General features: G+C 30.0%; 1 protein-coding gene across 1 annotated transcript; it reads right to left on the bottom strand.

Annotated features, from left to right (window-relative positions):
* Positions 1,393 to 1,956, bottom strand: LOC109329207 (agamous-like MADS-box protein AGL80). Its single transcript, XM_019562877.1, has one exon. The coding sequence runs from the start codon at positions 1,954 to 1,956 to the stop codon at positions 1,393 to 1,395; it is 564 nt and encodes a 187-aa protein (XP_019418422.1).

The following is a 13,180-nucleotide window of genomic DNA, read 5'->3' on the forward strand; positions in this document are numbered from 1 at the left end:
ATAAAGACTGGACCATCATGACCGGTCTCTATGTAATCATAGACAAATTTTAAAAAAGGTGGCTAGAACAATACAAGCCATAGAAACACTCAACTGTTATTCAATAAGAACATGTGATTCTTCATGGGGTTGAAGAACCATGCTCAAACTCACTTGAGAGATTATTATCTCCAAATGGAAGCGTTGCATCCCCTCCATCATTGCCCAAGTCAAAAGCCCAATCATGATTCTCCCTAATTCGTTTGACATCATAGCCTAGAGTTGCACTCTCTCCATTGAAAGCTTTTGCTCCATTTGGAGCCATTATTGTGCCATGTTGAGTTTCATCCTTACCCACTTTCCACTAATCCATATACTAATGAGGGATATAAATTTGAACTTGTTAACTGACTCGAAATTTCACGAACTTTAATTGAGCTGAATGTGAGTTGAAAATAGTTTGACATTAAATTTGGCTAAAACTTGACTTGTGTCAATCATTTACGAGTTGAGCTGAGCCGAGATAAGTTTGAATCGAATCGTTTCCACACAATCTCCTATAATATACAATTTAATAATATAATTATTCTTGACCATTGATATTTCATTAATTAATAAATCTTACATTAATATTTATCTAGATTCATGCATATATGTATTGTCATTTAATGTGAAAGCTTACCAATTAAGGGAGCCTTTATCCCTATCAAAACATAATTCATATTGGTTAATCAAATGATATTTGATTTGAAAATAACAATAGATATAAATTCATATAATGAGAAAAGGAAATGAAATTTGTTCTCTGTAAAATGATGTGCGAGACAATATTTTTCATAACATGATGATGTACACAGTTGACTAGGGTGAGAACTATCCTTATCTTTTTTGCTTAATTTCTCGCTCTGAATGAAGACGATTACTACAAAATCATTGAAAATAACTTAAAAGAGTCTCTTTATTCCATTCATAGATTCATCACATGCAATTTTTAAGATCAAACACACTTATAAACAACAACAAACACTAGATTTGATTTCCAAACAAAGCATGGACCCATCCATGAAAACTAGACTTTTGACCGATGGTTGTAAAATGACATGGATAGAGATTATTTGTCCTCAACAATGTCGTATTCTCTGTCTCGGGTCAATCACCTAGTGTCATATGAATAAAAGAAAAAGTAACATTTTGATTGACTCATCAAGACAAAGAATGAGACATTATCATGGACAAATAACCACTATCCTACAGGACATATAAAAATTCAAAGACTACGAAACAAATATACATAAAGACTGGACTATCATGACCAGTCTCTATGTATTCATAGACAAATTTTAAAATAGGTGGCTAGGACAATCCAAGCCAATGAGACCCTCCAAATATTATTCAAGAAAACCATGTCATTCTTCACGGGGTTGAAGAACCATGCTCAATGTCATTTGAGAGATTATCATCTCCAAATGGAAGCGTTACATCCCCTCCATCATTGCCGAAGTTAAAAGCCCAATCATGATTCTCCATCATTCCTTTGACATCATCACCCACAGTTGCATTCTCTCTATTGAAAGCTCCTGCTCCATTCGGTGCCATTATTGTGCCATGTTGAGTTTCATCCTTACCCTTTTTCAACTCATCAATATCCATCAAGTTCTGGTTTATTGCCCGCAATACGTAATTCATATCAACATTGTTTGCATTGTTAACAATGCTACCAGTATTCACACACTGGAAGATGAAAATCTCCATTTCCATTTTCTTGTTCTCGTCTTTTAGATTCACCAGCTTCTCTAAGGCATGTGTGAGCATTTTCTTCAGAAAGATTTCTTTGTTGAACATATTTCTGCTTCGTTCCATCTTAGGCATAGCCTTGAACTTGCTGATCAGATCTTGAACCCCTTGGTGAGAAGGCCAAACCTCTGGATGAGGTTGATTTGGACCATAGATTATCACACATGCATCAGTTCCACACATAGCGCTAATCTCACTTGTCTTCTTGATAAGCTTGGTTTGCATTTTCTGGTATGTTGTGTATAAGTCAATGGGTGTGAGTGCATTTTGCAACCAAAATGTATTCATGGTGGTGGCTGGAAGATAAGAAAGAAATGGGCAAGAAAAAAAGGGAGAAACTTGTTATTTGATGTGATTTTTCACTCTAATTGTTATGTTATTTATACACATGATCTGAGATAGCTCTTGGATGAATACCAATCTTGATACATTGAACACAATTATTAGAGAGATTTTACCATAAAGACCTTGCATTTGGGATAGGTATGATATTGGGATGACAATGAACTGAATTGTCTCATTTAATATATTAGAGTAATTATGTATTTATGCATCAATTTCTTATAATTACATTTGTTATATAAAACATAATTCAAATACAAGTATAAAACTTTAAATAAATCAATTTAACATTAATCATCTTACTTAAATAAAAGTTGTTGTTTATTTATTATTTTTTGTTCTCTACAATCTGCATTAATAATTCTGAGGAGATACTTAAATCACTCTTATATTGTATTGTAACTAAGCGAAATAATGAATCGACATTGACTTTTAAACTATTTTGACTCGTCTTCATAATATATCATATTTTGCTTAACTTAATTATATTGATCTCCATTTTTTTTGTATATGATATTACATTTATCTCTTCTATATGAATAATAATTTTAATTTATGTATATAAGGAGTGGTTTGTGTAAATTAAAAAATGTGAGGGGCGATTTATGTAATTTCACTAAAAATCATGAGATTGAAGGTAATTGAATCTAAAAATTATTCTCTAATATTGTATTTTTTGAAATTTAAAATATGTGATATTACTTTGCAACTGTATTCCTTATATAATTAAAATTACAACATTAAAATGTAATTAATATAAATATTTTAGAAATGAAAAAAATATACTATATATTAAGTAATCTACTTAAAAATTATTAGTAGAATAAATTTTAAACCAATGTACCATTTTCTTTTATTAGTCTGGCACCACATTTATAATTCTATATACTTTTAAGATATTCAAGTTTTTCATGTAGCTTGTAATTGGGAGATTTGTATGAGGAAATTGTGAAAAGACAAAAAATAATTATAATACTAACTTGAATCATCTCTTTTTTAAAGTTTGTATTATATTTTCATTATTATATCCATACAAATTTCGGAAAAGTTATTAATTGCATTAGACACTCCTTAAAAGTGAAAAAAATGTTATTTAGTATATGTACAATGTATAAAATATAATATCTTGATTTCTTTGTTAAAAAATTATCTAATCATACCATCTCACGGAACTAATAAGAGAAATCGAACCATGTAAAGCAGAGATGCATTGAAACAATAAATATATTCTCTGAATGTTATTAAGATTCTTTTTTATGGTGTCTTAATGAAACCAACTTGATATTTATTCATAAATCGACACTTTATTTAATATCAAAATTTTGGTTTATGAATAAAAAAAGTTTAACTTAAACTAAAATTTGATTTAATTATAAAAGAGTTGAACTTGTGTCAAATATGTTTCAATTCGTTACATTCACCGATTAGCTCAATTATATATATATATTTATACGAGAGTGACTCACGTGAGAAATTTTTTTATGTAAAAATTAAGATAATAGTAAATAATCTCATACATATATACATAGATGTTAAAATTAAAAGTTAATTTTTTTGGTACATTAAATTAAAAGTTAGTTAATGATCATATAATTATTTAAGAGTAGGGATCAAACTTACTCTCCATCATAGCCATCAATTTCATGGACATCTAATAGTTTAGATCTAATCACTAATTCAAACCATTGAATTTCTCTGGCACTGATGTCTATAATGAGGACTAAGTTTAAAAAACTTACTATTCGAGTAAGTGGATCTCTCCCCATTACTTCCAAGAATTATGAATGCTTATTTTTTAATATTGTCAACTCAAATATGATTCAACAGTACATATTAATTATTTGCATTCCTTATATTAAAACATACAGATACATGTATACAACCTTCCCCATTTCTTGACTTACTCACTTTATATACATACAGATACATGTATACAACCTTTAGAAAATAAACATTGATTGATAATTATATTTATTACTAAAATACATAAATATTTTCGAGATGTATATGCATAATTCATTAACACATTGTAGACTCTTTAAATTTATATTGATGAGGGATACAAATTTGAACTCGTAAACCCGCTCGAAAGTTCATAAATTTTAATTGAGTCGAACTAGAGTTGAAAATAATTTCACATTAAACTTAGCCAAAACTTGACTTGTGTAAATCATTTATGAGTTGAGATGAGCTAAAATAAGTTCCAATCGAGTCGTTTCACTCATGCTCCTCTAATATACATTTTAATAATATAATTATTCTATACCATTGATATTTCATTAATTAATAAATGTTACATTAATATTTATCTGAATTCATGCATATGTATACTGTCATTTAATGTGAAAGCTTACCGATTAATGGAGCATTTATCCCTTTCAAAACATATTTATATTGGTTAATCAAAGTATATTTGTTTTGAAAATAAGAATAGATATATGTTCAGATAATAAAAAAAAGAAATGAAATTTGTATTCGGTAAAATGATGTGCGAGACAATATTTTCTTTAACATGATGATGTATGCAAGTGACTGAGGTAAGAACTATCCTTATCATTTTCATTCATTTCTCGCTGTGAATGAAGACCATACTACAAAAGCATTGAAAACAACATAAAAGAGTCTCTTTATTCCACTGATAGATCCATCACATGAAATTTTGAAGATCAAACACACTTATAAACAACAACGGCAACTAAATTTGATTTCCAAACAAAGCATAAACACAATCCATGAAAACTAGACTTATGATTGATGGTTGTAAAATGACATCGATAGATATTATTTGTCCTCAACAATATTATATTCTCTGTCTCGAGTCAATCACATAGTGTCATATGAATAATAAAAAATGTAACATTTTCATTGACTCATCAAGATGAAGAATAAGACAATATTATGGACATCTAATCTTTGTCCTGCAGGACATATAAAAATTCAAAGACTAAGAAACAAATATACATAAAGACTATACCATCATAACTGGTCTCTATGTATTCATACACAAATTTTAAAATAGGTGGCTAGGACAATCCAAGCCAATGAGACCCTTCAAATAATATTTAAGATAACATGTGATTCTTCATGGGGTTGAAGAACCATGCTCAAAGTCATTTCAGAGATTATCATCTCCAAATGGAAGTTTTGCATCCCCTCCATCATTCCCAAGTCAAAATCCCCATCCAAATTCTCAATCATTCCTTTGACATCATCACCCACAGTTGCACTCTCCATTGAAAGCTTCTGCTCCATTTGGAGCCATTATTGTTTCGTGTTGAGTTTCATACTTACATTTTTTCCACTCATCAATATACATATGGGAAACAAATTTGAACTCATTAATCCGCTCGAAAGTTCACAAACTTTAATTGAGCTGAACAAGAGTTGAAAATAGTTTGACATTAAACTTGGCTAAAACTTGGCTCGTGTCAATCATTTAAGAGTCAAGCTGAGCTAGATAAGTTCGAATTGAGTCATTTCCACACATGCTCCTCTAATATACATTTTAATAATTATTAAAGGAGCATGTGTGGAAATGACTCAATTTGAACTTATCTACACATGCTCCTCTAATAATTATTCTAGACCATTGATATTTCAATAATTAATGAATCTAATATTAATGCTTATCTAGATTCGTGCATATGTATATTGTCGTGAATGCTTACCAATTAAGGGAGCATTTATCCCTTTAAAAATATAATTTATATTGGTATATTTGTTTTGAAAATAAGAATAGATATATTTTCAGATAATGAAAAAAGAAATGAAATTTATGCTCGGTAAAATGATGTGTGAGACAATATTTTCCTTAACATGATGATGTATACAGGTGACTGAGCTGAGAACTATCCTTATCATTTTCCTTCATTTCTCACTCTGAATGAAGACCATTACTATAAAATCATTGAAAACAAATTAAAAGAGTCTATTTATTCCACTGGTAGAACCATCACATGCAATATTTAAGATCAAACACACTTATAATGATCAACTAAGACTAGATTTGATTTCCAAACAAAGCATAAACATAATCCATGAAAACTATACTTATGACCGATGGTTGTAAAACGACATGGATAGAGATCATTTTTCTACAACAACGTCCTATTCTCTATCTCGGGTGAATCACACAGTGTCACATGAATAAAAGAAAAATAATCATTTTGATTGACTCATCAAGACAAATAATAAGACACTATTAAGGACAACTAACCTTTGTCCAGCAAGACATATAGAAATTCAAAGACTAAAGAACAAACAAGCATAAAGACTGGACCATCATGACCAGTCTCTATGTAATCATCGACAAATTTAAAAAAAGGTGGCTAGGACAAATCAAGCCAAATAGACGCTTCAAATATTATTCAAGAAGAACATGTGATTCTTCATGGGGTTGAAGAACCATGTTCAAACTCATTTGAGAGATTATCATCTCCAAATGGAAGCGTTGCATCCCCTCCATCACTTCCCAAGTCAAAAGGCCAATCCTGATTCTCCATCATTCCTTTGACATTATATCGAAGGACTTAAATCTTACAAAAAGAATCATTCATGCAGTGTTTTTTTATACAACGCATTGGAATATCTGCACAGTTTTTTATATTCCGACACGAGTTTTTTTGTTTGCATCTTCTCTTTCCTTTGCTCATCATTTAAAAAATCAAAAAATGTTATTTAGTTTATGTACAATGTATAAAATATAATATCTTGATTTCTTCGTTAAAAAATTATCTAATCATACCATCTCAGATAACTAACAAGAGAAATTGAACCATGTGAAGCAGAGATGCATTGAAACAATATAGTATTCTCTGAATGTTATTAAGATTCTTTTTTATGTCTATGACTCCTTAATTAATATAAATGAAACTAACTTCATGTTTATTCAAAACTCCCCTCTTTATTTAGCATGAAAATTTTGGTTCATAAACCAAACAAATTGAACTTAAACTAAAATTTGATTTAATTATAAAAGAGTTGAACTTGTGGCAATACATTTAGGTTCATTACATTCATCAATTAGTTCAATTATATACATATATTTACACGAAATAAACTCATGTGACAACAATTTTTATATAAAAATTAAGATAATAGTGATTAGTCTCATATAGATATACATAGATGTTAAAATTAAAAGTTAGTTAATGATCATATAATTGCGTAAAAGAATTATGCGTACTTATCTTTTAATATTGGCAACTTAAATATGATTCAATAGTATATATTAATTGTTCATATTCTGAATATTAAATTTTTTTTCCTGCCTTACTCACTTTCTATATATACATATACATGTTCACAATCTTTATAACATGAACATTAATTGATAATTATATTTATTACTAAAATTCACAATTTTTCTCTAGATGTATATGTGTAATTCATTTTCATATTGCAGACCCTTTAAATTTATACCAATGAGGGATACAAATTTGAACTCGTTAACCTACTCGAAAGTTGATGAACTTTAATGGAGCTGAATTTGAGTTGAAAATAGTTTGACATTAGACTTGGCTAAATCTCGACTAGTGTCAATCCTTAAAGAGTCAAGCTGGGCTAAGATAAGTTCAACTCCAATTGTTTCCACTCATGCTCCTCTCTTATATATTTTAATAATATAATTGTTTTACACCATTGTTATTTCATTAATTAATAAATCTATATTAATATTTATCTAGATTCATGCATATGTATATTTTCATTTAATATGAAAGTTTACCAATTAAGGGAGCATTACCCTTTCAAAACATAATTTATATTGGTTAATAAAAGGAGATTTGTTTTGAAAATAGCAATAGATATATGTTCAGATAATGAAAAACAGAAGTGAAATTTGTGATAAGTAAAATTATGTGCTAGACAATATTTTTCATAACATGATGACGTACGCAGGTGATTAGGGTATGAACTATCCTTATCGTTTTCCTAAATTTCTCGCTGTGAATGAAAAACATTACTACAAAAGGCTTTCTTTGTTAAAAATATTGCTCTTTCTTTAAAGGATGTTACTGTAATTTACTCTATTTTTATATCACATATTTTTAATGTTAATATACTATAGAAGTATTTTTCTAATTTTATACAAACTTTAGTAATTTATTAACTTAGTTTTTTATTGTATTAATTATCTTACATTAATCGATGCAAAAGTTTAATAATATATAGAGTAAATTACACTAACACTCCTTAAGTTTTAGTGAAATTACTTAAATTACCCTTCTCTTTTTTAAGTCTACACAAACTATCCCTAATTATATATATACACTAGAAGTATTTACTAAATTTATAAATACATTATTATTCATCAGCATAGTTTTTTATTCTAATAATTATCTTACCTTAATTGATGCAAAAATTTAATAATATATAGAGTAAGTTATACTGACACCCCTAAGTTATACTGACACCCCTAAGTTTTAGTGAAATTATAGAAATTACCCGTCTTGTTTTAAAATCAACATATATTACCCCTAATCATATATATACATTACAATGATTATCCTTGTAGAAGTGATAATTTTGATTTTTTTAAATTAAAATGGTGACGACTGTAATTAAGTCAACCAAAATATTGTACATTCTGAAGATAAATCCAAATAATATAAGAGTCAGTATCTTTTATTACTCTGCTGAGTTATAATATAGTATAACAGTGACGTAAACATCTCATTAGAATTATTGATGTAGTTTATAAAGAATCAAAAATAGTGAATAGACATTGACTCTTATACTATTTGGACTTATTTTCATAATATACCATATTTTGTTTGACTTAATTACAATCGTCATCATTTTTTTGTTTAAGAAATTGCAATTATCTCTCTTACAAGGTCTCTTACAAAGATAGTCGGTGTAACATATGTATATAATTATGGGTGATTTGAATATGTTTAATAAAGAGATTGATGATTTGTGTCATTTTACCAAAAGTCATAGGATTTCACTATAATTTACTCTATTTTTTATCACATATTTTTAATGTTAATATATTATAGAAGTATTTTTCTAATTTTATAAATACTATATTAATTCATTAACTTAGTTTCTTATTGTATTAATTATCTTACTTTAATCGATGCAAAAGTTTAGTAATATATAGAGTAAATTATACTAAAATTCCATGAGTTTTAGTAAAAATACATAAATTACCTTTTTTTTAAGTCTACACAAATTATCCATAGTTATATATATATATACACTAGAAGTATTTTCTAATTTTATAAATACTTTATTAATTGATTAACTTTGTTTTTAATTGTATTAATTATCTTACCTTAATTAAAGCAAAAGTCTAATAATATATAAAGTAAGTTATACTTGCACATGCTAAGTTTTAGTGAAATTACATAAATTACAACTCATTTTTTAAATCTACACAAACTACCACTAATTACATATATACAGTAAAAGTATTTTCTAATTTTATAAATAATTTATTAATTCATAAACATAGTTTTTTATTGTATTAATTATCTTACTTTAATCGATGAAAAAGTTTAATAATATATACAGTAAATTATACTAACACCGCCTAAGTTTTAGTAAAATTATACAAATCACGCCTTCTTTTTCTAAATCTACACAAACAACCCCAAATTATATATACACTAGAAGAATTTACTAATTTTATAATTACTTTATTAATTCATTCACATAGTTTTTTATTGTATTAATTATCTTATCTTAATTGATGCGAAACTTTAATAATATATAGAGTAAATTTTATTCACGTCCCCTAAGTTTTAATGAAATTATACAAATTATCTTTTTTTTTTTTAAATCTACACAAATTACATTACACCCACTATCCCTGTAAAATTGATAACTGTAATTTTTTAATAAAAAATGGTGACAACTGTAATTAAGTCAAACAAAATATTGTATATCATAAATACAAATCCAAATAATATAAATGTCAATGTCTCTTTATTATTTTGCTCAGTTATAATATAGTATAAGAGTGACTTAAACATCTCATCAGAATTATTGATGCAGTTTGTAAATAACAAAAAATATTAAATAGGCATTGATTATTATATACAATATTATGTTTCACATAATTACACTTTTCACCATTTTTATATAAGAAATTACACTTATCTCTTTTAGAGGGAAGTATAATGTATGTGTATAATCAAGGATGGTTTGTGTACGTTTAATAAAGAGATTGATGATTTGTGTCACTTTACTAAAACTCATAGGATGTCACTGTAATTTACTTTATTTTTTATCACATATTTTTAATGTTAATATACTATAGAAGTAATTTTCTAATTTTATAAATACTTTATTAATTCACTAACTTAGTTTTTTATTGTATTAATTATCTTACCTCAATCGATGCAAACATTTAATAATATATAGAGTAAATTATATTGACACTCATGAGTTCTAGTAAAATTATACAAATTATTCCTTCTTGTTTTAAGTCTACGCACACTACCCCTAATTCTATATACATTATCTAACGCCCCGAAAATTATTCCAACAACATTGTCCAAATATGGGTAACAAAATTTTTGAATAATATAATATGAACTTATTTTCCTTATATTCGATTCCTTTTCAGGACATCACGTTAAGTAACCTAAATTGCGGAAAAGACAATAATCGTTACCTAATGGTAACCAAAAGTCACTTAATATATCGTGAAATAATTCTTTATTTAAAATGACGGAAGATGTTTATACAAAACCAAAGGCGGAAATACAATCCTTGTCCCAACTGAAAACATATACAATAGAAATCAACACATTAAAAGTACCCTACACATATACCCGTCTCAAGAGCAAAATAGATATGGAAATGACTGCTAGTGACTAGCCCTAGTGTTCGCGGGTGTGGTAGGGCACTCGCTTGGGTCCTCCTCCATCTCAGAATCGAAGGAGAGGTCTACCACCTCAATGGAGTCCTCTATACAGACTAACTCCACATAGTCTTCCTCTCCGGCTTCCAGCTCATGTGTAAGTGTATTGATATTCGTCACTACTCCATGTCCCCTCTTGGGACATCGAGGATCGGTAGCTCCGAATCCTCACGGTACGGTCCATCTGAACGAGAACGTGAACCGAAGACAAATAGAAAGAAAAGAAAAGAAAAGGGAGTAAGACATCTAAAGAATATTATTCATTGACGATGTGGAATTACATGAAATATCACATCTAGACATACACGCATAATATACACAATATAGATCATAAATATAATGCACAATGATGAATGATGTTATAACTCGGATCATGAGGATCAATATCCACGATCGCAAATGAATGAATGTTATGCTTATTTCATCCATCCTTACACCAATATCCTCCTAATAAACTATTCGGAAATAACCAAGAGTACAGGTCCCATAACAAGCCGATTTAAATGCACCAAAAATTATTTCTCGCAAGGATATATGACCGATCTGTTTTAAAGAACTGTCCATTTCAGGACGATGTCGTATCAAATACTTTCTAGGCATCATTCTCATTGATCCTGATTGCAAAGAGGGGTTGCCATAGATCATCTAGTTTGCGCTATGAGAACTGTCTGATCCAACAGAATACCTCATCCATGAATACAAATGACTTGTCTCCCCTAGACTCTCCCTCAAGACTTTGTTGACGATTCACCGCCATCGCTGTCTCTCTCAACATCACTGGGCTCGTTCGTCTCCCATAAATTTCCTCTCCACTACTTTATTATTCGTAATGAGTATGCACACTAACCGATGTTAGCCAATTAAATCTTTTAATCAATATTTTATATCAATTGGCCCATCCTAAGATATCTCCCAAAGGAATGCTTCTTATGGGACCCGATCTTACATTATCACGTAATATAGGAATAACATCCTTACGACTACGAACCATCATTGAATTACCCTGGACGGCCACATTGCCAAGCCTCTTACGGTCAAACGACCTCGCTGCGTGGTATCATATAATCCCTTTCAGGTATCTCCTTGCTCACGACATCATCGTCGGAATCCTTGCCCGAATAAGGCGCAAGAACAAAGGTAACAGTATAAGTTTGTTAGTTTGGGCATCGGGCTCTACGTTCGAGCCACGATATCTCCCAATTATTAACTATACTTCTTACCCAAGCTAGGGTTATTGTCTAAGCAATCAACAAATAAAAGGAAATCAGAACATCGCATGTCTCTCGCTCAAGCGATAATTTTATCAAAACGGACTCAATTCCCTACACGACTCTCGCTCAAGCGAGGGGACTGTCGCTGAAGCAAAAAATCCACCAAAAACTGGTCAAAATCACCCTCTAGGTCTCGCCCAGGAGAGATAATGTCACTCGGGCGACCAGAATTGCCCAAAACAGGCGAAACACATGTCTGGCCCTCGCCTAGGCGAGAACCACTCGCTCAAGCGAGGCTGGCTCACCCAGGCGAGGGGTCCAACAGCCTGGACTACTTCCTCGCCCTTTTGGACCACCGGATCAAAAATCGTTGTTTTCATTCCCTACGTGTTTTAGTTTCTCGAGTGGTGTTCCTCAATGGATAACTACCACAATACTTGATATTTTAATCTATCCTAGGCATACAACTTAAGAAATCATCCTACTTAATTCAGGCACGCAATTATTTGGTGAAGTACAGGTTTCTAAATAAAAACAAAGATAGCTCTTAACTTTTGGGGTAGTTGAGAGATCCGGGTGTCTGATAAGTACCAAACATACCTAAATTTCATACACTTTTATGGCACTTATCTTAAGCATAATTGAGAAAGACCAACTTCAAACAATACTTTTTGTATATAATATCACAATCCTGTATATTTGTGTTTGTATTTCTTTTTTATATATTTTGTAGGATTTAGACAGAAGAAAAGAAGAGAAAAAAGACTAATGGTCAAAAAAGGAAAAAGAAGTCAAAATCAATATGCTCAAGCAGGTAGCTGAGCGTGGACCAAGCCACACTAAGCTGACATGGACACCAACCTAACCTGGACCAAGCTACTCAAGCAAGCAGCTGAGCGGACCTGCTTGGCCGCTCAGCCTAGCACTAGACTAGTCCTGACACGGTCAGCACTCAAGCTTGACAAGGTCAGACACGAGCTTG

This window comes from Lupinus angustifolius, chromosome LG16 (genome assembly GCF_001865875.1).
Source record: "Lupinus angustifolius cultivar Tanjil chromosome LG16, LupAngTanjil_v1.0, whole genome shotgun sequence".
Taxonomy (NCBI): domain Eukaryota; kingdom Viridiplantae; phylum Streptophyta; class Magnoliopsida; order Fabales; family Fabaceae; genus Lupinus; species Lupinus angustifolius.

Coding starts and splice junctions, on each gene's coding strand:
- LOC109329207 (XM_019562877.1), bottom strand. CDS start 1,956: ATGTGTGGAACTGATGCATGTGTGATAATCTATGGTCCAAATCAACCT.